This window comes from Triticum aestivum, chromosome 5D (genome assembly GCF_018294505.1).
Source record: "Triticum aestivum cultivar Chinese Spring chromosome 5D, IWGSC CS RefSeq v2.1, whole genome shotgun sequence".
Lineage (NCBI taxonomy): Eukaryota > Viridiplantae > Streptophyta > Magnoliopsida > Poales > Poaceae > Triticum > Triticum aestivum.
Window position 1 is genome coordinate 357,906,946 of NC_057808.1, and position 27,837 is coordinate 357,934,782.

The 27,837-nt window shown below is 45.6% G+C and overlaps 3 protein-coding genes across 8 annotated transcripts; 2 read left to right on the top strand and 1 right to left on the bottom strand.

Annotated features, from left to right (window-relative positions):
- The first annotated feature begins 10,955 nt into the window (after positions 1–10,955).
- Positions 10,956–17,988, top strand: LOC123121745 (protein transport protein SEC23). 2 transcript variants are annotated; one of them, XM_044541772.1, is made up of 14 exons: positions 10,956–11,357; positions 12,035–12,610; positions 12,710–12,925; positions 13,036–13,209; positions 13,697–13,858; positions 14,972–15,114; positions 15,431–15,506; positions 15,601–15,776; positions 15,871–15,952; positions 16,440–16,517; positions 16,776–16,937; positions 17,028–17,291; positions 17,425–17,529; positions 17,604–17,988. In XM_044541772.1, the coding sequence occupies exons 1-14, from the start codon at positions 10,956–10,958 to the stop codon at positions 17,742–17,744; spliced, it is 2,757 nt and encodes a 918-aa protein (XP_044397707.1). In that variant the 3' UTR covers positions 17,745–17,988. The 2 variants fall into 2 exon arrangements, with proteins under 2 accessions (XP_044397707.1, XP_044397706.1); XM_044541771.1 differs by having other exon boundaries at positions 16,776–17,291.
- A 437-nt stretch (positions 17,989–18,425) lies between these two features.
- On the top strand, positions 18,426–19,845 carry LOC123121747 (probable carboxylesterase 2). Its single transcript, XM_044541778.1, has one exon. The coding sequence runs from the start codon at positions 18,577–18,579 to the stop codon at positions 19,732–19,734; it is 1,158 nt and encodes a 385-aa protein (XP_044397713.1). The 5' UTR covers positions 18,426–18,576; the 3' UTR covers positions 19,735–19,845.
- A 209-nt stretch (positions 19,846–20,054) lies between these two features.
- Positions 20,055–26,633, bottom strand: LOC123121746 (receptor-like cytoplasmic kinase 176). 5 transcript variants are annotated; one of them, XM_044541775.1, is made up of 13 exons: positions 26,238–26,633; positions 25,888–26,061; positions 25,533–25,797; positions 25,205–25,433; positions 24,974–25,124; positions 24,645–24,863; positions 24,110–24,205; positions 23,323–23,371; positions 22,636–22,970; positions 22,322–22,454; positions 22,070–22,209; positions 21,863–21,986; positions 20,055–20,866 (listed from the first exon to the last, which is right to left on the bottom strand). In XM_044541775.1, the coding sequence occupies exons 2-13, from the start codon at positions 26,014–26,016 to the stop codon at positions 20,451–20,453; spliced, it is 2,286 nt and encodes a 761-aa protein (XP_044397710.1). In that variant the 5' UTR covers positions 26,017–26,061; positions 26,238–26,633; the 3' UTR covers positions 20,055–20,450. The 5 variants fall into 5 exon arrangements, with proteins under 5 accessions (XP_044397710.1, XP_044397709.1, XP_044397708.1 ...); XM_044541774.1 differs by having other exon boundaries at positions 25,888–26,070; XM_044541773.1 differs by having other exon boundaries at positions 25,888–26,367.
- Between the last annotated feature and the right edge of the window lie 1,204 nt (positions 26,634–27,837).

The window sequence follows — 27,837 nt, forward strand, 5'->3', positions numbered from 1 at the left end:
GATTTGCAAGATACATACGGATCTGAATGTTGCAGACCCGTTGACTAAGCCTCTTCCACGAGCAAAACATGATCAGCACCAAGACTCCATGGGTGTTAGAATCATTACTGTGTAATCTAGATTATTGACTCTAGTGCAGGTGGGAGACTGAAGGAAATATGCCCTAGAGGCAATAATAAAGTTATTATTTATTTCCTCATATCATGATAAATGTTTATTATTCATGCTAGAATTGTATTAACCGGAAACATAATACATGTGTGAATACATAGACAAACATAGTGTCACTAGTATGCCTCTACTTGACTAGCTCGTTGATCAAAGATGGTTGAGTTTCCTAGCCATAGACATGAGTTGTCATTTGATTAACGGGATCACATCATTAGGAGAATGATGTGATTGCCTTGACCCATTCCGTTAGCTTAGCACTTGATCGTTTAGTTTACTGCTATTGCTTTCTTCATGACTTATACATGTTCCTGTGACTATGAGATTATGCAACTCCCGATTACCGGAGGAACACTTTGTGTGCTACCAAACGCCACAACATAACTGGGTGATTATAAAGGTGCTCTACAGGTGTCTCCGATGGTACTTGTTGAGTTGGCATAGATCGAGATTAGGATTTGTCACTCCGATTGTCGGAGAGGTATCTCTGGGCCCTCTCGGTAATGCACATCACAATAAGCCTTGCAAGCAATGTGACTAATGAGTTAGTTGCGGGATGATGCATTACAGAACGAGTAAAGAGACTTGCCGGTAACGAGATTGAGCTAGGTATTGAGATACCGACGATCGAATCTCGGGCAAGTAACATACCGATGACAAAGGGAACAATGTATGTTGTTATGCGGTTTGACCGATAAAGATCTTCGTAGAATATGTATGAACCAATATGAGCATCCAGGTTCCGCTGTTGGTTATTGACCGATAACGTGTCTCGGTCATGTCTACATAGTTCTCGAACCCATAGGGTCCGCACGCTTAAAGTTCTGTGACGATCGGTATTATGAGTTTATATGTTTTGATGTACCGAAGGTAGTTCGGAGTCCCAGATATGATCACGAACATGACGAGGAGTCTCAAAATGGTCGAGACATAAATATTGATATATTGGAAGCCTACATTTGGACATCCGAAGAGTTCCGGGTGAAATCGGGATTTTATTGGAGTGCCGGAGGGGTTACCGGAACCCCTCGGGGGTTAATGGGCCTTGTTGGGCCCTAGTGGAGAGAGAGAGGGGCCGGCCAGGGCAGGCCGCGCGCCCCTCCCCCTCTGGTCCAAATTGGACTAGGAAGGGGGGCGGGCGGCGCCCCCCTTTCCTTCTCCTTCTCCCCCTTCCTTTCCCCCTCCTAGTAGGAGTAGGAAAGAGGGGAGTCCTACTCCTACTAAGAGGAGGACTCCTCCTCCTAGCGCGCCCTACAGGGCCGGCCGGCCTCCCCCCTTGCTCCTTTATATACGGGGGCAGGGGGCACCCTAGAACACACAATTTGATCATTGATCTCTCTCAGCCGTGTGCAGTGCCCCCCTCCACCATAATCCACCTCGGTAATATCGTAGCGGTGCTTAGGCGAAGCCCTGCGTCGGTAGCATCATCATCACCGTCACCACACCGTCGTGCTGACGAAGCTCTTCCCGGAAGCTCTACTGGATCGTGAGTTCGCGGGATGTCACCGAGCTGAACGTGTGCTGAACGCGGAGGTGTCGTACGTTCCGTGCTGAGGATCGGTCGATAGTGAAGACGTACGACTACATCAACCGCGTTGTTATAACGCTTCCGTTTAAGAGCACATATCATGGACCAGCATTGACAACCTCCTTTGTTTATGCAAAACACAAAAATGCAAAACTCAAGATGAACAGTCTATATAACAACAATGATGAACAAAAAAAAAGCAGTCCGTTTATTATGAAATGAACAAAACCATGGTAGCAAAAAATACATTGGTGTTGTAGTTTTGAGGAAGCCTCGCAACGACAAACTTCTGGATGTGATCCATGCTCCCAAAAATACTATCTTCTGCGCACCTCGAGAACTCGGCTTTGAGCTGTTTTTTGTAAAAAAATGTACATGATAAACTCAGTTAGCAAAAAGATCAAAAAAGTTCAAAATAGATGATGGATGAGCAACTGCCTCCCTAACTTAGGGCAACACCAGCACTATTGATGGCAACTGCAGTTATGGACATCACAAAAAAACTACAGCACCTACAGCAACCACGATAAATTGAGCAACTACAAAAATCTAAAAATTATTGGCAACTGTTGCTTAAAAAAACTCATGTAATTGGACATGTATGACTACTGTGAGACAAAATGAGGAAGATCACCATACAAATTTCCCTGCAAAAAAAACTGTCATGAAACTAGCTCAAAGCAACTAGCTCCTAAAATTAGGCAACACAATCCCTATAGTTGGGCAACTGTTGCTTAAAAAAACTCATGTAATTGGACATGTATGACTACTTGGAGACAAAATGAGGAAGATTACCATACAAATTTCCATGCAAAAAAAACTGTCATGAAACTAGCTCAAAGCAACTAGCTCCCTAAAATTAGGCAACACAATCCCTATGGATGGGCAACTGCATGAAAAAAATCATGCAACTACAAAAATTCTGTTCAGAAAGTAAAGTAACACTTACTCGCAACTTTCCATAAACACCCTTCCTAATCCTGTCCTTCTTAATTACTGCTTTGATCAGACCGTCATTCCATGCTTTGACCCTTGGAAGAACAGTTGTCGTCCTCTCGTCCACATAATCCTTATGGACTGTCCTGTAGTCCACATCAAGCGAGTCAAGGTAGAGGAGTTGTTTCAAAAAATAGACAACACATGTGAGTTGCGAAAAGACCTATCAACTTCAGCATGAAACATATAACGCAAAATGAACCGAAAAAAGAGGGGTGGAGGTCTAGATCATTTTACCACTAGGTGAAAAAGGCAGCAGCATATAGTATTCTTCTTGTCTCCAAAACCCATGAAAGCAAGCCTAAGTTGGTCGACGAAAAACTGGCAAACATTTGAATTCACAACCTCACGTGGATTCTGCGCAACTGAGTATGCGCGCGGGGACACCTTCAAGCTGGTGGTCGGTGCAAGAAAACAGCTATAAACAACAATTAGCCAGGCACTTAAGAACTTGTCGTCCGCAACAACTCCCATATCATTTATCATTTTGCACCACTCGGTCACTGTTGGCACGGGCCTTGTCGGGATGTTGAACGTCTCATTGAACAACCTAACTACGTCTGGCTCCACTTCATATGCAACCTTCCTCTGTCCCCTTGGCAAACCCCAGATTCTTTCTATGCTTGCTGCATCAACTGGAATCTTCCCCCTATCTGGGATAACAAGCTGCGACAACTCTGGATCATAACACTTCATGAGAAACTTCACAAGATCTCCTTTCATTGTTCTTGTGCCAATATCAAGCACGCCCCCAAAGCTTATATCACCGATGGCATCCTTTTGTATATCATCAAGGCCACTGTTTAGGACAAAAAGTCTTGAAGGTGATGCCCTGTTCCACAGTGGTGGCCCACTGCTACCAATATGCGTAAAAAATATAAGGGAAAACTCATATTAAAAAAAGCAGCGGCAATTATATTAAATCGAGCAACCCGCTATATTAAACTGAGCAACTCACTGTACTAAACTAAGCAAACCACACCGTAATTAAAAAAAGCAACCTGTGTTTGCTAAAAAACTAAGCAATTAGATCTATATTGAACTGCAACTGCTATGTAACACCCCGCATGTAACTTGCCATATTTGTAACTCCGACTCTTGCCATTTCCGGCTATGTGTTATGATATTCCCTCCGTGGTCGGGTTTTGTCTTTCGTTTTGTTTTTTGTCATGTCTTGCATTTTCATATCATGTCATCATGTGCATTGCATTTGCATACGTGTTCGTCTCGTGCATCCGAGCATTTTCCCCGTTGTCCGTTTTGCAATCCGGCGCTCCTATCTTCCCCGGCGCACCCCTCTTGTTTTCTTTCGTGTGCGGGTGTCAAACTTTCTCGGAATGGACCGAGGCTTGTCAAGTGGCCTTAATATACCACCCGGAGACCACCGGTCAAGTTTCGTTCCATTTGGAGGTCGTTTGGTACTCCAACGGTTATCCGGGCATCCACAAAGTTCATTTGAGTGTCCAGCAAAAACCCCTCTAAAACCAGCCCAAAACCCACCAAACTCTCTTTCATGATCTAGGTCGTTCGATCACGATCGTGTGGGCGAAAACCGCACCTTATTTGGACTCTCCTAGCTTCCTCTAGCTATAAAAGAGCATCCCCTCCCGAAACGAAATCGCAGTCTAAACCCTAGCGTCTTCCACCTCGCGCCGCCGGACAAAGTCCACCCGCGCCGGACACGTCCGCCCGCGCCGACCGACGAATCGCGCGCCGCCACCTGTCGCCGCCGGATCTCCGCCGCGCCGGCCCACCGCGGGCCCGCCGGCCCGAACCGTTGCCGCCCCGCGCCCGCGCTCCTCCGCCTTGCCGCGCCGCCGCCTGCTCGTCGCACCGCCGCCACCTCGCCCGTCGCTGGCGTCGCCGAGCGCCGCCGCCCTCCGGTCACCTCCTCCTCGCCGCGGCTCCCCGCCGGCCGGCGCCGCCCCGCCGCCGGACGTCGCCTCCCGCCGCCGCAACCGTGCCCCGCCGGCGCCCCTCTCCCTCCTACTCCGGTGAGCAACCGCCGGCCTCGCTCGAGCTCGACCTCGGGAGCCCGAGCCCCGATTGGATCTGGTACTGTAGCTCGCGTTGACTTTCTCGCCCCCCTAATTTTTCTCTAAGTCATGATTTTCCTACAGCATATGCCTCTGTTCACAGCTCCATAACTCCTTGCATGTAGCTCCGATTCGCACGTGTAATATGTCAAAATGTTCGTCTCGTGATGCTCTACATTTCGTTCAATTGCACCATGTTCATTAGAGGTCATCTTGATGCCCAAATCTCTGTTGGAAGAGGGCTAGTTGCTGTTATCTGCTGGTTCTTAGCAGAACTTGGAGATTTGTCATTTTTGTATCTTTAAATATGTGCATCTTATGGGCATGAGCTCTACATGTGTTTTGAAGTATGCCATGCCATATTTCCAGTGGTGTATGCCATGTATTTTTGTGATCTCTTTGGTGACAAGCACAAGCATGCAAAGTAGGCTCCGTAATGTTTCTGATTTCAGGGACTTAGTGATTTCTCTAAGTCTTTGTCTGCTGTTATTTTGTTGCCATGTAAACTTGATGCTACAGAGAGATCCATGCATATTTTGGAGATGTTCAGTAAGGATGTTTTGTAGCTATAGTTGTAATTGATCCATTCCTGCCCTTGTTTGCAATTATGGAGTGCCATAGCATGACTCAATCTTGCTCTACTTTTGCTATAAAATATTTCTGGCAGATTCTTAACATGATATTCATTTTTGCCAAGCTAATTGTAGTTGATCTATACATGCTATGCTTTTGTTCTTTCCATGGTTAGCTTCATAAACATGCCATATTACTGTATATATGCTTGGTTTTTCATGCATTGCTCTTTAGTGAGTGCATCAAGCTCACAAAGAGGCCTACATATTATTATTTCTGCCATGCTCTGTTTTCTGCTAAGTCTGAAACCTGATAACGAAACTTGCTATGTTTACATGCTTGCCATCATATCTTCTGGTCCTTTTTGGCTTATGGTCAGTAAGGAAATTTTGTTATATGCATTTAGTAGAACACTGCCATGCCTTGTTTTGCTATGTTAAGTTCCTGTAGCATGTTGATTTCGTGCTCTGTACATTGCTACCTGATGCTGTTTTCTGCCATGTCCGGTTTTCCACCAAGTCTGTGATCCTGTTATCTTTTGCACTTTTGCGATGCTTGTTTGAGCTTGATATGTTGTGAACTAGCCGTAGCTCAGTGTTCATCTTTTGTCAAGCATCTCCTGTAGATTACTTTCATATGCTTTGTTGCTATGTTGGAGTGCTGTAGCATTGTTGCTTGTTGCATTTTAAGTGCTATCTTGCTGTTAATCGCAGATTCGTGTCATTCTTGTTTTGCTTGCCATTTGCAAACCGTGCATCCGTTTCCGGTGATCTTTATATCGATTTCGACCGAAATCATCTCATCTTTCCAGTGGCATGCTTGGTTTGCCAAGTTACTGCCATGTTCATCATTTTTCTTCCGGAGCACGCATATGCTTCGCATATCATATCTTGCATATCATACATGTTTTGCATCATGTTGCTTGTGCATTTCTCGTTGTTGATTGTGGTTCCGTTTGTTTGTGTTCTTGTCTTGGGTAGAGCCGGGAGACGAGTTCGTGAACGAGGAACCTGTTGAGTATGCTTACGAGGATCAAGCTTTCGACAACTCTGAGAACCTTGCAGGCAAGATGACCACCCCTCGAAATCACTTCTATCTTTGCTTTGCTAGTTGTTCGCTCTATTGCCATGCTCCGCTACCTATCACTTGCTATATCATGTCTCCCATTTTGCCATGTCAGCCTCTAACCATCCTTTCCTAGCAAACCGTTGATTGGCTAAGTTACCGCTTTTGCTCAGCCCCTCTTATAGCGTTGCTAGTTGCAGGTGAAGTTGAAGTTTGTTCCATGTCGGAACATGGATATGTTGGGATATCACAATATTTCTTATTTAATTAATGCATCTATATATTTTGGTAAAGGATGGAAGGCTCGGCCTTATGCCTGGTGTTTTGTTCCACTCTTGCCGCCCTAGTTACTGATATACCGGGATTATGTTCCTTGAGTTTGCGTTCCTTACGCGGTCGGGTGATTTATGGGACCCCCCTGACAGTTCGCCTTGAATAAAACTCCTCCAGCAAGGCCCAACCTTGGTTTTACCATTTGCCACCTAAGCCTTTTTCCCCCGGGTTTTCTAGAGCTCGAGGGTCATCTTTATTTTAAACCCCGGGCCAGTGTTCCTCTGAGTGCTGGTCCAAACTAGAGCCCTTTGCAGCGCCACCTTGGGGAAACTCGAGGATTGGTTTTAGTTGTACGGACTGCTCATCCGGTGTGCCCTGAGAACGAGATATGTGTAGCTCCTATCGGGATTTGTCGGCACATTCGGGCGGCTTTGCTGGTCTTGTTTTACCATTGTCGAAATGTCTTGTAAACCGGGATTCCGAGACTGATCGGGTCTTTCCGGGAGAAGGTTTATCCTTCGTTGACCGTGAGAGCTTATGATGGGCTAAGTTGGGACACCCCTGCAGGGTATTATCTTTCAAAAGCCGTGCCCGCGGTTATGAGGCAGATGGGAATTTGTTAATGTCCGGTTGTAGAAAACTTGTCACTTGACCCAATTAAAATACATCAACTGCGTGTGTTGCCGTGATGGTCTCTTCTCGGCGGAGTCCGGGAAGTGAACACGGTCTGAGTTATGTATGACGTAAGTAGGTGTTCAGGATCACTTCTTGGTCATTGCTAGATGACGACCGTTCCGTTGCTTCTCTTCTCGCTCTCTCTTGCATATGTTAGCCACCATATATGCTTATTGCCGCTGCAGCTCCACCTCAGTACACCATCCTTTCCTATAAGCTTAAATAGTCTTGATCTCGCGGGTGTGAGATTGCTGAGTCCCCGTGACTCACAGATTCTACCAAAACAGTTGCAGGTGCCGACGATGCCAGTGCAGTTGATGGGATTGATCTCAAGTGGGAGTTCGACGAGGAACGTGGTCGTTACTATGTGTCTTTTCCTGATGATCAGTAGTGGAGCCCAGTTGGGACGATCGGGGATCTAGCATTTGGGGTTGTCTTATTTTCATCTGGATTTTGACCGTAGTCGGTCTATATGATTGTATTTTGGATGATGTATGAGATATATTTATGTATTGTGTGAAGTGGCGATTGTAAGCCAACTCTTTATCCCATTCTTGTTCATTACATGGGATTGTGTGAAGATGACCCTTCTTGCGACAAAACCACTATGCGGTTATGCCTCTAAGTCGTGCCTCGACACGTGGGAGATATAGCCGCATCGTGGGCGTTACATGCTAGTACTAAACTAGGCAACTGCTACACTGCTATTCTGCTGCTTATCAAAGATAGGAGTGCATATACCAAGAAAATGGCATGCTGATTGAGCATTACATATTTCAAAAAAAAAGATGCCTCCCTTCTTTCAAGTTTTTCATGAAAAAAATACCTCGTCCACGACTTTCTTCGCACGTTTCGGACTTCTCCCTCCTTCATCACGAGGGGCGGAATCGGTGGCCCGTTTCCCCGCCCGACCACCCTGGGCAGAATGGTGGCCCGTTTCCCTACCTGACCACCACGTACAGGATCCTGATTCGTCCGCCCGTGCTTGTGTCCAACATTACTCCTTGCTGATTGAGCTACCACTTCTTCTGCCTCATTTTCACCATCAGTTCTTGCCGCAGTCCTCTGCTTTTCGGAGCCATTCTGTAAAAGAAACGCACCAAAAAAATGCCATGTTGATGAAAAAAGATACAAAGCCCTATAACTCAACTGCTCAATGATACTACTTGCATTTGGAGGTAACGTCGTTGTCATTTGGAGATGAACGATCTCCATTTAGTCCTACCCAGAGATAACTCAACTACTGAATGCTAGTGCTTGCAGAAGCAGTTTGGTGTTGAAAACTATGCAACTACTCATTATTTTGTGGCAACTAAAAAAATGACATAAAACAAACACATAAAAAACTCCTCATCACAAAAAAGGTCACATATTCATCTTCATCACATTAGCTAAAACATCAAAAACACTCATAAAAAGTTGCCACTTATTCGTGAGAGATATCTCATCTCCTATTCATAGTTGTGATAAAAACCGCAACTCGATGGTGAATATAGGCAAAGTCATGTTTCATATAGTAATTTTAAAGAACACTAAAAAAAATGATAACAACTTGGTGCTGCAAATCTAGGCAATTGGACAATAATGAGATGGCAATAACTAAAAATCAACCAACCAAAAAAACCATCTCCCCCAAAAAGAACAGTGTGCTGCTTTAATGTTGAACACAAGGCGACTACTGCCCCTAATTAGTGCAACTGTGGATACTATGAACTTCGATCGCCCCTCCATCACAAAAAAAATGCGGGGGGAAACTAAGCAACTACAATCAAATCTCTATACAACTCAATCAGGAATTCAAGCAACATCAGAAAAAAAAACCAATCCTGTGCCCCTGTAAAATGCATCCCCTTACCCTAACCCTCCCCTCACAAAAAAAACTAAGCAACTACCATCAAAATTCTATACAACTGCCCAAGTCAGATGCATCCCCTGACCCTGCCCCCCCCCATCTCGCAAATTTGCAGGAAAAATCTAAGCAACTAGCATCAAATTTATGAACAACTGCCCAAGTCAAATGCATCCCCTTACCCTGCCCCTCCATCTCGCAAACTACAGGGAAAATCTAAGCAACTGCCATCAAATTTATGAGCAACTGCGACCTCAGAAGCAAGCAACATAAAAAACGAATCCTATGCCCAAGTCACCAGGATTCGGTCACGTGTATCCCCTTACACCTGCCTTACAGCGACTCAATTCCGCCTCCCCCCAGCACCACCCCACCCCCCTCGCCATAGCAACGCCGCGCCCTTCCCCGACATTGACGATGCGGAGCCCGAGGACGCCATGGACAACCTCGTGCCCGCCCCGTCACCGAAACCCTAAACGCCATGGACGTCATGGACCGCAACCGGGAAGCAGAGCGAGAATAGGGGGGAATACGTGCCGGGTTTACCTCCACTTGTAGCCGGCGACTCACGGCGCTTGCGGACGGCCTCCCGCACCGGCGACTCCGCGCGGGATCCACCACCGCAGCACCTCGCCTCGTCGCGTCGTTGCTAGAGGAGAGGAAGGGAGACGGGGAGGAATTCGAATGAAATCGCTGTAGGAGTGCGGGCAGACGGTTTCGAACAAGAGGAGCGGGGGTGCCTGCGGTTTCGCCTGGAATAAAGGTGCCGGGCCCATCACGCGCCGCACGCCTCGCGTAATCCCGTAAAGCCACCTGGTCAGAAGCGGATCGCGCGCGTGGGATCGCTCCACCGCATCGAACGGTTGACGTGCCTGCGCTCGACGCGACGAACGAGCGCAGCTGCGCGTTTAAGATTTCAGGCAAAAATATAGCGAGCCCGATCGGTATTGGGCTTTGGCGTGTGGTTGCCATGCTAAAAGACCTTGAGTAGTCATTCCCTTTCTTAGAAAGTATCGGTGTCTTGAGAAAGCAATTGATGAGGTCAATGAGAGGAGCGTTATCTGTACCTAAGAGCTTAGACAAATGTTCAAGTAGTAACCATGGTCTATGCTATCGAAACACTTGACCACGTCCACCTGAACCATATAATCCATAGACGGCCATTGAGTTAATGCACGGAAGAAGGGCTGAGAACCTTGCGGAAGCCATGCGCAGATGGGGAAATTCGTGGATCTAATGAGTCATTGAGTAGCTCTGCCAATGCGGTTAGTATAAGTCGATCTGCTGCCGCCGGTCGAGTGATGGGCCTACCTAAATGCTCCCGGCCTTTTCTTTGGTCTAAAGGACCTAAACTACTCACTTGCCAAACTGCCTATTCATATGCCCTTTCCTAAACCACTTTGCTAGTTCTATACACCTGCCAGGACGCTTCTATTGCTTGTTACGTATTTGATACTGCTCACTATAATGGAATAGCTTTGTACTCAGTACATGATTGGTTTATAGCACTTGTAGCTTATGCAAACAAATTCCCTAAGTGGCAGCTTTTCCATGTCTAGCTAATCCACTGCATCTTATAAATTGTATAGTTATTCAGGACCTCTTTCTTCGAGCTCCTATGGAAGACCTTGGCCGCACTCCCACGTAGAAAACCAAGAGCAGTGAGTTACAAAACCAAGAACAGTTAGAATCGCGTAGCTGCGTGCCTCTTTTTTTTGACTAGCTTCTTGTGAAAAAACCCAGAGAAGACCGGTTTTGGTTCCCGGACGGTCCGGTATACTCCGGCTCAGACATGAAGAGTGAAACCGACTCTCGCCGTTGTCGGAAAAGTTGGGGCGGCATAAATTTGCCAGCGCCGAGACAGCCGGTGTCCAGAACAACAACCAGACGACACAGGACAGGCCACGCAGGCAGGCCTCGTACGAGCCGTCCGATCCGGCCTCGCCTCCGACGCGCCCATCCGAGCCCTTCGTCCCCGAACATCGGCCCCACAAGACCTCAGTCCGGCGCCACCTCACCCCTCTCCTCCTGTCGCCTGAGTGCAGAGTCCCCTCCTGAATCCGGATCGCATCGCGCGCTCCACCGTGCCGCCTCGATCGCCTCCTCCTCCGACGCGGGCGCGGCTGGCCGGCACCAGGAGGCGACCTGCCCTCCAGTTTCTCGCTGCGCGGCAGTGTTCGCGAGTGATCCGCCGGTAAGCGCCGCCTCTGCTTGCAGCTCCTGCCTTTCCTTTTCCTGAAGGCGAGGCCGTTCTTGGAGATCTAGGGACTAGCGTTCTCCGTGTTCAGCTGCGAGAATTTTAGGTTGTGTCTGGTGGGCGGGGGCGGGAAGCAATTGCGATCTCGAATATTTTGTGGTGGTTTTGTCACACTAGAAGAACAAATCGAAATCAACCCTGGCCACTAAGATAGTTTGTGAGAATTCTGGGCTACCTGGGTGCAATTTCGTACTGCGTGTCACCACACTCGGTTATTTGTTTGACACGAATGCAAAAAGGTTCATGTGATCGTTTCGTGCGGCTATCTGGAGTTGAGTTTTTTAAGTTATGTATGTATGTAAGCTGGAGAGTTATCAGGAGTGATCGATGCTGCGATCTGCTCGAAGGGTTGGGGTATTCATGTTCGAAGTTGTATGATCAGGCTGAATCATTGGTTAAACGAGCTCACTGTCTACTGCCGGCAACTTGGTTTCGGTGAAATAGGATTGCTAGGAATGTACAACATTATAATTTTGATGTACAAGAACTATTGTAGTATCAGATATAGTATTTGAGCAGATTGGATTGACCTGTCTTTCTGTGGTAGTCTTCATTCTATTTTCGCTTGCTTATGCTCACCGACTTCTCACTTGCTATTGATCTGAAATTTGCAGGTTGGGTACCATTTCACTTGCGGAGGCCGCCTGACACTGTTAGCACATAAGACTGCTGTATACAAAATGTCTGAATTCCTTGAGCTTGAGGCTCTGGATGGGATAAGGATGCCATGGAATGTTATTCCAGGCACAAGGGAGGATGCTGTGAGCTGTGTCGTCCCTGTTTCTGCCATCTATACTCCTCTCAAGTCAATTCCTGATATGCCAGTAGTGCCATATGCTCCCCTTCGCTGCCGCATGTGTCGTTCCATCCTCAATCCCTTCTCCAGAGTCGACTATAATGCTAAGATCTGGCTCTGTACATTCTGCTTTCAGCGCAATCAGTTCCCTCAACACTATTCCTCGATCTCAGAAAACAATCTCCCTCCAGAACTCTTTCCTCAGTATACCACAATTGAGTACATATCCACTGCAGAAACAGGTCCTGTAATGCCTCCTGTTTTCATCTTTGTTGTGGATACTTGCATTATCGAGGAAGAAATTGGTTATTTGAAGTCTGCTCTGGCACAGGCTACTGAGCTATTGCCAGATAATTCCCTTATTGGATTCATTACTTTTGGGACATATGTACAGGTATAGTTCTGTGTTTACTCATAATGCTCTGTCCTTAAATGTTTTGTTCTGTATCCAATGCTTTATTTAGCAATATATTTTCAATATTGGTGCATGTAGGTGCATGAATTGGGTTTTGGTTTGTTGCCGAAGTCATATGTGTTCAAGGGAACAAAGGAGGTCAGCAAGGAACAAATATTGGAGCAAATGTGCTTCTTTGCAGGCAAACAAAAGCCCACCACAGGGGTTATAGCTGGAACTAGGGATGGTCTTTCATCAGAGAGCATCTCTAGGTTCCTTGTGCCTGCTTCAGAGTGCGAGTTTGTACTGAACTCAGTTAAGAATCGATATCATTCAGTAGAAAATCATATTGTCTATATAACAGTTCTTATCCCAAATTTTTAATGTGGCAAGTCCGTGATACGATGATTTCACTGTATGTATAGGTTATTGAAGAGCTGCAAAAGGACCCTTGGCATATTCCAGCTGATCAACGTGCATCAAGATGCACTGGAGCTGCATTAAGTGTGGCGGCCAGTCTCTTGGGGGTTTGTGTCCCTGGATCAGGTGCTAGGATCATGGCATTTGTTGGGGGTCCATCTACAGAGGGACCTGGTTCTGTAAGTCCAATTAATATTGAATGATTGCCATCTTTTGAGCTATTTGGTTGTCTATCATACTATCACAATTTTGGGTTCACGTGTTTAGATGTGAAACTGGAAAGGTTCTTACTCTTGGAGCACCATCCTTTCCTCATGTTCTAAGAAACAGTACTATTTTATATTTGAACATTAAGTCATTTTTGCATGTTCTAGCATGCACCTTTGCTTTGTGACAAAATACTATTGTTTCTTTTCTTGAAAAGGTAAACTCATGTTTATCTCACTGTTTTCATTGGTTTTAGAGCAAATCTCTGCACCAAAAGCTCCCCTATTGAAGGACAGCAATATGCACTGTTTTCTGCCAAATTGCTCTGAGTACATATATTGATTATGCTTGGAACTTATGTTATCTATGATTTTCGTATATCACAATAATTGTATAATGCATACGTATTCTTTTATATGATTCTTGTGTAGTGTGATGACCGTTGTGCAAAATTTCCAGATTGTATCCAAATCCTTAACAGAGCCAATTCGCTCACACAAAGACCTCGATAAAGACTCGGCTCCACTTTTTGATAAAGCTGTTAAGTTCTATGATCAGATTGCCAAGCAGCTTGTGCACCAAGGACATGTGCTGGATTTGTTTGCTTGTGCTGTCGATCAGGTCTGTTGCTTATTTTATTTATACTCCTTACTTCTTGTATAGATGTCGTCTTAGTGCAGTTAAACCTGTAAACTGTTTCCTAGCATATACAGCTATTTAGATTTGTCAAAATTATATTGAGTAGAATTGGCATCATAAGTACTTCTGTATCATTGCATTTATAGTTAGAAAAGGTATGATCAAAGTTGTGTACTGGAGACAACATCTATATTATTAAGTTTCATGCACCAACCAGTAGAACCAAAAGTCTGAACTAATGGAGAAAGTTTGCACAATCCACATATACTTCAACAGATGTCTATAATGACAAGCAAAAGAGAATGGAGAGGGTACTACTAAGTATGAGGCACACATACCCTTGTATGGATAGAAATCAGCTTGTCGAATGCATTCTCTAACGCTTTCACCCTTTTCTCCTTGATTTTGCAGCTATTACTATTAGAGGTGTGTAGCTAGAACCGTTGATTATTGCTTACGTGTCTAGAATTTGTAGTTATTTAGCTGTTGCTTGTGCTGAAAGTCCATATCAATATCACATATCCATGTTAGTACGTCAGATATCAGCCATATGCACAATTCTAAGACATGAACTAGATTCCTGACCAACGGCAGTATCACCATAATGCAAATTAGCAACCTTTTTTTTAGCCAAATGGGTCCATTTTATGTAAAGCAATAGCTCAGCTATTACTGTGTATTTGTGTGAGTTGTATGCTAGTGAGGGACCTCAACACAGGTACTATATCCAATGTTTGCAAGTAATAAAATGTAAGAAACACTTAGTTGCTTCCAGTGGCTGTGTAATAGGACCACAGAGTTGATAGACAGTCAGTTATGAAGGGTATGTCCACGGTCATTGTGTGGTACTGCACGTGGCATTTAGTTATTTATATCAGTAGTTGCTTATTCTAGTAAGATGTTGCTGTTGTGGATAAAAAATGCTCTCAACTAACTGCTATATCCAAAACTGATTGAAAACACGTGCTTTTGAAAAGCTACTACACTGCCTAATGAAGCCATGGAAACTCACCTTTGTGTCCACTATTTGATGCGTGACTTAGATGCATGGTTATTTTGTCTGAAGTAATATTTTCTTTATGCTTGAGTTTTCAGGTTGGTGTTGCTGAAATGAAGGTTGCAATTGAGAAGACTGGGGGAATTGTTGTGCTTGCTGAAAGTTTTGGTCACTCTGTTTTCAAAGACTCGCTTCTTCGCATCTTTCAGTCAGCAGACAACGGCCTTGGATTATCATTCAAGTAAACAATTATTTTCTCTTGCTCTTATTTTTATTTTGTTGGCAAACTGCTGCCTACCTCTTTTTCACCATAGTGTGAGGGTTCCTCATTTAAAATTTCCATACTATCCTATAAAGTCGTACATGTGCCAGTGAAGCTTTCAAGGTAGCTCAACTGCTCTGCTGCATATCAAGGCCACCTGGATCGACCCTTGTTCCGAAGATACCATAAATGAATCTAAAATTTATCAATCAATCAATATAATACACCCAATGTTTGTGTGAAGGTGACATCTTTATTTGAATTTTACATTAATATTTTTGAATTGCCTCAACAGTGGTATTCTCGAGATTAACTGCTCAAAAGATGTAAAGATTCAAGGCATTATTGGGCCTTGTTCTTCCCTGGAGAAGGTACAACCATGTTGTTAACTTTTTAGCTGTAAAGCGTATACAATGACAAGACTGCAATTGTGTGCTGTTCTAATGTTGCAGTTATCGTATGCAGAAAAGTCCTCTGTCTGCAGACACTGTTATTGGTCAGGGAAACACCAGCGCCTGGAAGATGTGTGGTCTTGACAAGAAAACATCGCTTTGCTTTGTATATGACATCTCAAGAAAAGTTGGCCCAGATACAGTCGCTCAGCAGACAGGCAAACAGCTCTACCTTCAATTTGTAACCTAGTAAGGAACATTTTTTTTTCCTTTTCAATTTTCCAAACAATCTGATTCTGCTTTAGATGTACTTACCTGGCTGACTTGAGGGTGTCACATTCAGTTATCAGCATCATGAGGGCCAGATGAGATTGCGAACTACTACGATCTCCAGACAATGGGCTTCTGGTGCTGCTACTGTGCAGGCTAGTTTCTCTTATCTTTGATCACTTTGCTAATCATGAATTATTGATGACACTTCTTCTAGTGAGCATAATTCTTTTTTCGCATTGAAATATTTGGTGTTCCTTATTAGAAGGACTCTGTACAAGGCGCAAAAGTACAATCCACAAACGGTGGCCAACGACTAAACCGAATAAAACCATAAAAAGTACAAAAACACAACAACAAAACTGAATGGAAAGCTTAACTTAGCTACCTACAATAAAATTGCAAAGGCTAAAAGAAAGAAAGAAGAGGAGGCAAGAGACATGTGCGAAGAGGTGTGTCGTTCCATCTAGTGAGCATATTAGTTGATTTTGCTGATATGAACAAGCAATCTATGTTCAGAAAACAGCCATATTGTTGCTCATGCCAGTTCCTTTCGAATCCGACGGGTTTTCTGGTGTTTGCTTGTTATTCTTTTGAACAAAATACTTATTTGTTTATTAATAAACTTTTTCCGTGTTTCAGGAGCTGATAGATGGCTTTGATCAAGAAGCCGCAGCCGCAGTTGTGGCACGCTTGGTCTCATTTAAGATGGAAACTGAGGTACATCCATGTGTTTCATAATTAAATTAAATAGTTCACAATATTACTCCATTTTTAGAATTTACAAATTGAATGCATTTCTTACTTCTGCTGATATGGATAATTTTTTTAGCAGTATTGTTCAGCACTTGAGCCTTAGGCAGTGACTTGGCTGTTGATGTCACATAGATTATCTGAAATAATTCAGGCCTTAAACGATTATAAATTCAAGTTATAGTTCCATATTTATGTAACACCACCTTATCTGGATGTTTTCAGGCTGATTTTGATCCAATAAGATGGCTTGACCGTGCTTTGATACGTTTATGTACCAAATTTGGAGATTATCAGAAGGAAACACCCTCATCTTTCAGTTTGTCTCCACGTCTATCAATATTCCCCCAGTTTATGTTTAACTTGAGGCGTTCTCAGTTTGTCCAGGTTGAGGGTTCTGGCCTTTCTTCGTTAAACAATGCTACAAAGATGGAAATTTCCATGTTTATACATACTGAATTGCTTACCTTAATGCAGGTTTTCAATAATAGCCCCGATGAAACCGCATATTTTAGGATGATGTTGGAGAGGGAAAATGTGGGCAATGCAGTTGCAATGATTCAACCTTCACTTATATCCTACTCCTTTCAATCAGGGCCAATGCCTGTTCTCTTGGATGCAACTGCAATTGCTCCTGACAAGATCCTTTTGTTGGATTCTTATTTTTCTGTCGTCATCTTCCATGGGATAACCATTGCACAATGGCGAAAGGCTGGTTACCAAGATCAAGAAGGCCACGAGGTAATTGTTTGTCAGCTATACTGCAGAATAATGTTGGTTTACTGAGATGCACACGAGTCTAGTTCATCGATCATGAAGGACTTCATCCAGTGTGCCTTCCAGTGCTTAATCTTGCGTCTTGCATGATTTTCAGGCGTTTGCCCAGTTGTTAAAAGCTCCACATGACGAATCTGATGCCATAATCAAAGAGCGGTTTCCTGTGCCCCGTTTGGTTGTTTGTGATCAATATGGATCTCAGGTAATTCTTCTGCACTTGTGATTTTATTAGAGTATTGAAGAAATAGATAATATCATTTTCGTCTGAACCTGCAGGCTCGGTTTTTACTGGCAAAGCTAAATCCATCCGTGACATATAACTCTGATAACCCTGCTCCCGGAGGAGACGTGATATTCACAGATGACGTGAGCTTCGAGGTGTTCATGGACCATCTCCAGCGGTTAGCGGTCCAATAGGGGATATATGACTGTGCAGAGAGCAATTTTGTGTAGCACCAACGCAGTCATCTCCTGTGGTGTACAGTAAAGAGGCATTGTTCGGTCGTGTTTGTCATGTCTTGTTACTTTGTATTGTGTTAGATGGGTTTATGCGCTTCGGTTATCAAAAAGTGTAAAAAGGCGCCAAGTAAACTGTCATTTCTGTTGACCAAGTAAACTGGTCTGTTTCATGCTACCTTGTCAACCATGATGTGCCATGTCAGTTTGGTATGTGTCGTAAACTTGTCCGTTTCACACACGCGCCGGCATTTTCGTTTCCTTGTGTCATGATTAACTGAAAATAGATTTTAAAACATGGCCGGCGTATCTGAACCCACGCCGAGCAAAACGTGGCATCGCTGGTGGTTGCGCGCGGCCAGCGGGCTGTTCAACCGGGGACCAGGGAAAATCGCGCGGACAGCACAGTTGCGCGGTACGGACAGACGGAGATCTTCACGTACATATGTCTCCCTCGGCGTACGCGATCTTTTGACGTAACGTTCCCGACGTGTCCTTTTTAGAACGTGACCATTAGGTTATGTTTTTTTTTGCGGGACTACACCGTTAGGTTATGTTTGTCCTGAGCACATGCGGTCGGTCAGGTCCATGCACGTACTTTTCCTGGCATGCTGCATGATGATGATCCTGGGCGGCCGGACCTTTGCCACCACACAAAATCTTATCTGTTAGCACTGTTACTGCATCCAAGCCGGCCTAAGCATTAAGCAACACCTGGCTCTTATCTGTTAGCCTGTTACTACACCAAGGCCGTCTGAGCAAACACTCGGACAAAAAAGAACACTCGGCCTCCATGGCCACCACCATCAGGAGCGGAGTCACCATCACCATCTGCACTGCTTGGGCTGCCATCCGACCTTGCCGGCGGCTACCACTTGATCGGACAAGAAGGTTACTCCAACTCCAACCACCATACTTGTCCACCGCATTCTCGCCTCAAGTAAGATGTCAAGGCGTGTGGCGATCGAGAGTCCGTTGCACCTCAGACACGAGTGGGGCTCCTCCGGTGACTGCCCCGGGGACATCTGATGCCGCCGCCGCCGACGAGGTGCTGCTGGAGACCCCGGGGAGCTTCCGCATCTACAGGAGCGGGAAGATAGACCGCCTCAACGACCCCACCATCCTGCCCGCCGGCGTCGACGAGGCCACCGGCGTCGCCTCCAAGGACGTCGTCCTCGACGCGGGCACGGGCCTCTCCGTGCGCCTCTACCTTCCCAACAAGCTCCAGGACGCCTCCGCGAAGCTCCCGGTCGTCGTCTACTTCCACGGCGGCGCCTTCCTCATCGGGTCGGCCCGCGACCCCACGTACCACAAGTACCTCAACGCCCTCGCCTCCGCGGCGGGCGTCCTCGCGGTGTCCGTCGACTACCGCCTCGCCCCGGAGCACCCGCTCCCCGCCGCGTACGACGACTCCTGGGCCGCGCTACGGTGGGTGGCGTCGGCGCAGGACGAATGGATCGCCGACCACGGCAACGCCTCCCGGCTGTTCGTCGCGGGCGACAGCGCCGGCGCCAACATCGCACACGAGATGCTCGTGAGGGACGGCGGGCCGAGGATCGAGGGCGCGGTACTGCTGCACCCGTGGTTCAGCGGGAACGCGGCGATCGAGGGGGAGCCCCCGGCCGCGGCCAGGGTCACCGGGCTCCTCTGGTCCTACGCGTGCCGGGGGTCGGCGGCAGGCGGCGCGGACGACCCGAGGATGAACCCGCTGGCGTCGCCGGCGCTGGAGAGGCTCGCGTGCGCGAGGATGCTGGTGACCACGGGGCTCGAGGACGGGCTGGCCGCGCGCAACCGCGCGTACTACGACGCCGTGGCCGCGAGCGGGTGGCGCGGGAGGGCGGCGTGGCTGGAGCTGGAGGGGGAGGGCCACGTGTTCTTCCTTGGGAAGCTCGAGTGCGACAACGCCAAGCGGCTCATGGACCGCGTCGCCGCGTTCATAGCCGACGCATGAGCTGCTTGTTGTATTGCCCGCCAAATGTGGTTCTGAGGCCCATGTCTCCAGCAGAAAAAAGCATGGATCCCACCTATCACGCCTATAAAAAACACGCTGACCATTCCCAACTGTGATCTTTCTTAACCATGGAAAAATATAGACTTGGTCAGCACCGCGACCCAAGTTGCCACCTGCCCAGGGAACTCCATGTCCAACAGCCACGGCAACGGCGAGATTGCATTATCCTCTTGAGCTCATAATCCAACAATAAAAGAGGATCCTCTCTCCATCTGTTAATGATCTTGACTTCTATAAACTGGTAAAGGGTAGACAACAGGTTTTTCAGTTTCGTTGCTATTATGAAATCCAGAAATTACAGTTCAAGCATGTTTTCTCCGAACCCGCAAGAAGCTCTTGTGTGTGGTTGTAGTATTAGAGAAGAAGAAGACAGAGATGATGGGCGGAGAATAGATGCCCCAAAAATGAAACCTGCCACGTCAATTTCGTCAGCTAAAATCAAAACTGGTGTCGTCTTCTTCTGATCAGTGTTTGTAGCAAGCCATCTTGCTTCTCGCGGGTAAAATCCTGCCTAATTCTGAATTCTGAGGCGCTTTAGCAGTCAACGTTACATCTTCGAGACAGTGTCCAGTGTTTAATAGCCTGTAGATGCCTTCATAATTTTGAGCCTGCATCTCAGATAAAACCTGTTCCGGCTTCGGAGGAATGGCTTTGGATCACGACCGCCCCCCTCCGAAGATATTCCAGCGAGATTTGCCGTTCTTCCTGCTTGCACTCGCAGTGACCTTTTTGCCTGATTCCTGGTGCTCCGCTGCTTCTAGTTCCTCGTCTTCCTGAACACCTTCTAGGATAGAGACCACCGAGTCCATGGCCGGCCTCTTCTTGGGGTCCGTGCACAGGCACTCGAGGGCAAGGGCAGCGAGTTTCTGGACCGCACTGAACGAGTACAGACCGCCTAGACTGGTATCTATGACACAACGTATCTTGTGCTTATGCCTGAGATATGGTCTGGCCCAGTCCACAAGATTCTGCTCCATCCCTGGTCGGTTCTCGTCAAGGGCACGGCGACCTGACAACAACTCCAGAAGCAGTACTCCAAAGCCATAGATGTCACACTTCTGTGTAAGTAGGCCTGCCAGTGTAGAATTGTTATATATAAGCTTATTACACCTTGAATATGAGCTCTGGATGAAGAACAAACCACAAAGTGTGAACAATATTTGTCAACCAATGGATTAACAAAAATAAACTCGTTCAAAATAATAAACAAGGCCATTCACACCTATCAAGTAAAGACCATCTACAACTTTTCGAGCCCATAGTAAGTACAGTAATCCCTCCGATCCATAATAAGTGTTGCGGTTTTGAACTAAGGTTAGTTCAACCTTAGTTCAAAACTGCGACGCTTATTTTGGATCGGAGGGAGTAATGCTTTTAAAGCAATGGAAGGCAAGTGGCAGGCAGCTGTTATCCAGCCCCAACGTGGTCAGCTCCTGACCAATTCTTTTTCGTTTTTAGTAGCCTTTGTGTTTTTGGCACTTTCCTCTTTTGTAACTTCCCATTTTTCATGAAGTTTCGGAAATACATGTCGGTAACTTTCAGGATTCTGGACTTCGGGAGGAACTTTTGACGCTGTGTAGATATTTAGTTGTTAATGAAGGACTCGAGTTTGTCGATTCCTTACATGTTATTATAAGGACGGAATTAGTCTTGGATTGAAGATTGTACATATATGATCAGAACTCTATCAGAGGTCAGCACCTGTCGTAGCGAAGGCCGGTAGGCCGGGTGTGCAGAGAGCGAAGCACCCGCGGTATGGATTACTCATTTGTTCCTATTAGTGGATTAGCTTTCTACTTCCAACTGAACTCACTTGTACACAACCTTATATTTACCTCTTGTGTGCCGGACCAGATGACCTCATTGTTAAATTTCTGCATGTGCAAACACTTTTGATATAGTGAAGATCACTGTTGACCCATCGGACGGAATGTTTGTGATGGTAAAACTTCGTTTGAAATGTTGTGGTAGAAAGCAACGTGCAAATTGACCCGTTATGCGCCAACGTTTTAAAAGGTTTTCCAAAAACATATTTGCATAATGTCTGAAGTTGTATTTTGAAGATTACCTGTTGCAATGTATTCCGGAGCTGCATAACCACGTGTCCCCTTAACCGCTGTGGATAAATGACTCTCCTGATCAACAGGACCATTAACTGCCACTCCAAAATCAGAGAGCTTCGCGGTATAGTCCTGTACAATAGTATGATGCATTCGTTTCAGTAGACATCACATGCTCATATAGGTGAAGTACGATGTTCTGAGGATTCACTTACTCTGTCAAGGAGAATATTGGAATTCTTAACATCTCTAACAATGACATTTATCTCTGCACAGTGAAGGTAAGCTAGTGCTTTTGCAACTCCAAGTGCAACTTTCATTCTCAGGTTCCATGACAGAGGTTGACATGAGTCTCCTACATCAATGATTTATGTAGTAATTCATAAATATGACATACTATGGCATTATTCTATGCAGTACGAAGAACAGTGGACAACAGTGGAGCACAAAGTCCTACTTCAACTTACTCTTAAAAAGATGATTGTCCAAGCTCCCATGTGGTATGAATTCGTACACTAGTAGCCGGTGCTCATCCTCTAAGCAGTACCCAAATAACTTCACAAGGTTGGGGTGGGAAAGGTGAGCTAGGTTAATTTCTGCCTATAAATGGAAACTTAACAGAGTTAAAACCATACAATATTTCATCAGCACTTCTGAAGCTGTAACTGATAAATTCGAAGTTATCATTTCAAGATAGGATTTCGAAACTGCACTTAAACCAGACATGAATCTACATAGCTTCGAGGACAACAACACAAAATAGAATAACAGTTATGCTCACCAACCACTCTTTGTGCCCTTGCGAACTCTCCTGCCCTAATCTTTTCACTGCAACAGGTATACCAGTGCCAGGTTCGCAAGGTGACAATGTGTTCTCATCAATCCATCCTTTATATACACATCCAAATCCTCCTTCACCGAGCACACAGTTAGAATGGAACTTCCTTGTGGCTAACCTGAGATTATCATAACTGAAGATTTTAACACTGGTTGATGACAAGATAGGGCATTTAATATTTGCTCTTAGAAGCACCGAATCTGAAGAGGCTCGAATGGCTTGACTGCTGCAGGAACTAATCATACTCCCATCTTTACCACCATCTTTTGAGAACATTCCTGCATATCATGTCTTCAGTACTTTTTAAGGAACAAAACATACACAAAAATACCAAATTAGCTTAATATTTTAAAAGAAAATGTTCTCTGGTGGATACGCTTTTGCATTGATCTACCTCAGGTCCATAGTTATCATATTCTGCAAGATTCAAGTGTTTGATTCTATTTTTTTTTAGGGAAACTTTGCACAGAAATTAGGAACCGGCTGAAGCAAGCTATGCTCACTTCACTCACTTGGCCATCATCTAAAAATGGTACCAGCGAAGAGAAGCATAGTAACAGATGGAAAGGTCCAGGAGGGAGTCCAGTATGTTACTTAGTTGGAGTCAGGTCTTAAGTACTAAATGCATACCTGAGTTCACACATGGGGTGAAGGCCTGATTGCATTGTAAGTTGGTGACCTACAACAACGAACTTTAGAGCTTCAGTTCTTGTTTACATGAGTCTCTCTTAGACTGAACATATAGTAGTATTTTCCCACAAAAAAATATAGCAGTATTTCTGTAGACGTATTTAAAAGTTATTAGTCCTATTCTGTAGATGCACTTAAACCGCATTACAGTGGTTGGTTGAAACATGAAAGAGCTGGCAATCTACTTTCAGTTTGTCAGGTGGGAAGACACAGCCAAATAATTTTGAACTTATTGTACATGTCACGAAGTTAATGTATTCCTATGGATAATTTATGCATTACAGTGGTTGGTTGAAATATGAAAGAGCTGCCGATCTACTTTCAGTTTAACTGGTTATTTTATGTATCAGAACATCCCGATGTATTTTTAGAGAACATCCCGATATAAAATAGGCGAATGTGTAAGATGAGGGTCCCTCCATAGATAAAGATCTTTTTTGGTTCTCAAGCGTATATTTAAATAAAGGTAACTTAGAAAAATGGAATTGGTAGGGTGTAGTAAGAAATGTGCTTTTTGCGAACATGATGAATCTGTCCAGCACTTGTTCTTTGACTATTAGTTCACGCATTTTGCGTGGTGTATGGTCAGATCTGGCATTCCTCCACCACAGAGCACTACTGATATGTTTGGCAATTAGCTCTTATGAGGACCTAAAAGATTTAAGGAAAATTTATTAGTTGGAGCGGCACATGTTGTCCAGTCTAGCTGTGCAGCCCTGATGCGAACCTGGGTGCTACTACTGTGGCAAGATGACAGGGGAATGACGCTCTCAGTGCATACAAGGTTGGGCATAGCGGCAGTGGCGGAGCTCCTTGGACAAGTCTGTGAAGGAATGTTAAGTGGAGGGCTTAGCTGGAAGAAAAATTAGTTATTTGCCCCCTCAAATGTTCTCACATTTGTGGAGGGAGTAAATATTAAGTCCAATCAGCACATACAACATAATTTACTTTTAACTCTAGCAAGTTATAGTGTTATAGAAAGATCTCGTTTCCATTTCTTCTGGATTGCATAATTATATGAAAAATTATATAAAAAAGGTTAAGTTAATAATAGTATAGGTAATGAAGGGAAAATCATAATTAAAGGGCAGAAGTGTATGAGTGGTAAATTAGTGGCTATTTAGAGAATACGGCTAGGAGTTTAATTTAACTCTTCTGTATATGTCCACATAGCAAGAGGAAAGACAAATCCTGTGGACAGAAGCAAAAAAAGGCAAGTCAAAGATGAAGATATCACCAGTTCCAGCAGTGTGAGAATATACCTGCTCTATTGGTGAACTTCTGTCTGTATCAATCTTATTTAGTTCATCGATAATGGTAGTATCAATCTTACTCAATTCATCCACAACCTCGGCTATAGTAGGCCTTTTCACTCGGTCAGCCTCCACGCATCTTAATGCTATTTCAATGCATTTCTTAACTCCATGTGATGTATGCGCCAACACAGTTGTCTGCAACGCCTTTTCCCAGTTTTCATGTACCTACAGAATTGAGACATAATATACTGGAAGATGACATGCATGCACACTGGTAAGTCTAGAACATAATATTTGGGGGGAAATATTGGTCAACACATAAGATATTTTCTTACAAGTTGAATAAATTCTTGGGAAGACATATCCGCAAATTTGGAGTAGCCCTCTTGTCCTGACATTATTTTTATGATTGTAACGCCCAAACTGAATACGTCAAACTTTGGTGTGATGTGGAATCTATTGATGTATTCTGGTGGCATGTATCCACTGCATGTATCAAATACACTTACTTTAATAACAAGTTATAACCAAAGAAGTCGATTACTTTTCATCGGTTATGAGCTTACGGTGTTCCTATAATTCCTTTTGTGGAACAGGTTTCTGTTGAATCGAAGAGTCTGGACAAACCAAAATCTCCTATCTTTGGCATCATATTCCTATCCAGCAATATATTGGCTGGTTTCAAGTCCAGATGGAAAATCGATTCTTTTGATCCATTATGAAGGTAATTTAATCCCTCACAAATTCCTTTAATGATTTTGTAACGCGTGTGCCAACCAAATCCACAGGATTCGTCTGCAGAGATAAACAAAAATATGCTACCAAGCCTTAATTGGGGGATTGTTTTTGCGTTCATGCAAAAAAGGAATACTGTCTAAGTAGAGCATATCATACCCGTGAGATGTTTGTCAAGGCTTCCACCCTCCAAGTATTCGAAGCAGAGAGCTCTATCTTCCACCATAGCAAAAACATATCTCCCATTGTGCTCTACGCATATATGACGAATTTCATGGCAGTAGCCAACTAACCTTACTATATTTTGATGATGGACCCTCATAAGGTTAGTACACTCATTCTGAAATTGCTTGTCGCTGTCAAGTCCTGGATGCTTGTAATAAAGCTTCTTCACAGCAATCACTTCACCATTGTCGAGTGTTCCCTGTTAAATTATCGTGTTAATATGGTACATGGGTTCTCGTAGTTTGTGATAGTATCATTTGAAAAGAAAAATGGTATATAGCAATCATACCTTGTAGACTACTCCGTACCCGCCAACACCAATTCTGTTGTCCTCAGAAAAATCATTTGTAATTTGCTTTAACAATTGGAATGTAAAATCCCTTGGCGTCGCACTTGCGAGCTGCGACTCGTTCTCCATGGTATACTCTATTTCCTAGTAGGACAACTTCTACATACCATCGACCTAATAATACTACAAAAATTCTTTCAGAGAAGATATGGGCATGTATATGTATTATTTTAGGAACGTATATGCACTACATGGATGTCGCCGGCGACGTGTGTGAAGCAAATCTTATGAGACATCACAAAACCAGAGAAAGGGGGAGGAAGAACCGAAGAACAGATCTGGGCCCTTACCTCTGTACCTGCGGTGGCATGGCACATACGGCGCAGGGAGTCGCCGTCAACGGCCGACAGTAGCTACTGTAGAGACGGAGAAACTGCTAGGTAGGTCGCTGCTGGTGGGTGCGCCCCCCTCCCCCTCCCCCTCCCCCCTCCCCTCGCACCGCCGGCGAGCAGGACGGCCGCAGGCCCGCAGGCAGGAAGTTGGGGAGGACCGCCGGAGGGCTGCGAGGTTGGAAAGTGGAAGTGGGAGCGGGCAGAACTTGACCCATTGACGAAAGTGGTAAACTATGGAGGCGGCGAAGCTTCTGCGCGTCTCCGCGGAAGCGATTACGGCGAGCGGCGGTCAATCCCGCGTTCGTAGCCCCTGTCGTTGTCCTTGGAGTTGGGCTCGCGCCTTTTTTCCCCTTCTTTTTGGCGAGCAGTGATCCGCGGGATACAAGAGAGGCTTCGGAGTGGAAAGTGAACCCATTTTGAAAACATATTTATAAATGCTAAAAAAAATCTGAAAAAGTTGCATGGTATGTTTTCATGTTTCATATGCGTGCATAAAGTTTCACGGAAAAATAATTTTTTTGTAACATGTGCAAAAAAGACAAAAATTTGCGTCACGCTATTTAGAAGCACTGACATTTGTCTTTTTTGTGGAGGCAAACCAAAAAGATATTTCTTCACAAAACTTTGTGCTGCGCACACACATTTGCGAACATGTATGCATGAAATTTTCTTTTATATTTTTGACATTTTAAAACATGCTTAAAATGCATTTTGTCAAAAATGGGTGCAGATGCCCCTGGGTTCAGGACGTGCCCACTCGGCTTGGAGTACTCCTCGTTTATCGCCGGTTTGGGCCGAAATAACAGCCGGCGAACTCGAGCCGAACCCAAGCCCCGGGGGCAAAGCGAAAAGGCACGTGTGCCCGCTCTGTCGGCGACAGACAGGCCTATTCCCGCCGTTTTTTTCCCTCTTTCCCTCCATTTCCCCGTCACTTCCCCCCTTTGCCCTGTCGCTCCCGCCATTCTCCTCCCCTCCGCTCCCGTCATCCGGCCGCCATGCCGCCGAAGAAGTACTCGGCCCCTCGCCCCGCTGCCGCTGTCGATTTCACCCAGCCGAAGCAGAGGAAGCCGAGGGCGCCGATGGCAAGACCACCGGGCGTGTCAAACGTTGTGTGGAGGGCGGAGGTTCAGCGCCGGGAGGCTGTCACCACCGACCGACGGAACAGGCTCATCGCCAAGAAGGCTAGGGACGCGACAGCTTTGGCAGCGGCGGAGCAAGCAGAGGCGTCTCACGAGGGGATGATGAATCCGCCCGGCCACTACCCACAAGCTACGTGGGGGAGCCAACAGAGCGTCGTGTCGTCGCCGGCCAACTTCTTGCCGCCGCCGACGAACTGGGGGTGCACGCCCTCGCCTGGCTACTCCGACGGCGACGCATGGCGGTTTCAACCCCAACATTACCTTCCCGCATGGCGCGCCGACGCGTGCCTCCCCCTCCGGCCTGAACCCCGACCAACGCACTCCGTCCCCCGCGTTCAACGCCGGGTTCCACACCCAGTACATCTACTCGCCGCCGGTGTACTCAGCCTCGCCGACGCCGCCTCTGCGCCGGGGCGCCC

Excerpts from the sequence above, each read along its gene's own strand:
- LOC123121746 (XM_044541775.1), bottom strand. The coding sequence starts at position 26,016 with ATGGAGAACGAGTCGCAGCTCGCAAGTGCGACGCCAAGGGATTTTACA. Across the intron at positions 24,864-24,973 it reads CCCAAGAATTTATTCAACTT|GTACATGAAAACTGGGAAAA; the intron begins GTAAGAAAATAT and ends TCAATTCTGTAG. Across the intron at positions 22,455-22,635 it reads AAGGGCACAAAGAGTGGTTG|GCAGAAATTAACCTAGCTCA; the intron begins GTGAGCATAACT and ends TTCCATTTATAG.
- LOC123121747 (XM_044541778.1), top strand. The coding sequence starts at position 18,577 with ATGGCCACCACCATCAGGAGCGGAGTCACCATCACCATCTGCACTGCT.
- LOC123121745 (XM_044541771.1), top strand. The coding sequence starts at position 10,956 with ATGAAGAGTGAAACCGACTCTCGCCGTTGTCGGAAAAGTTGGGGCGGC. Across the intron at positions 15,507-15,600 it reads CTTGTTCTTCCCTGGAGAAG|AAAAGTCCTCTGTCTGCAGA; the intron begins GTACAACCATGT and ends TATCGTATGCAG. Across the intron at positions 17,292-17,424 it reads AAGATCAAGAAGGCCACGAG|GCGTTTGCCCAGTTGTTAAA; the intron begins GTAATTGTTTGT and ends CATGATTTTCAG.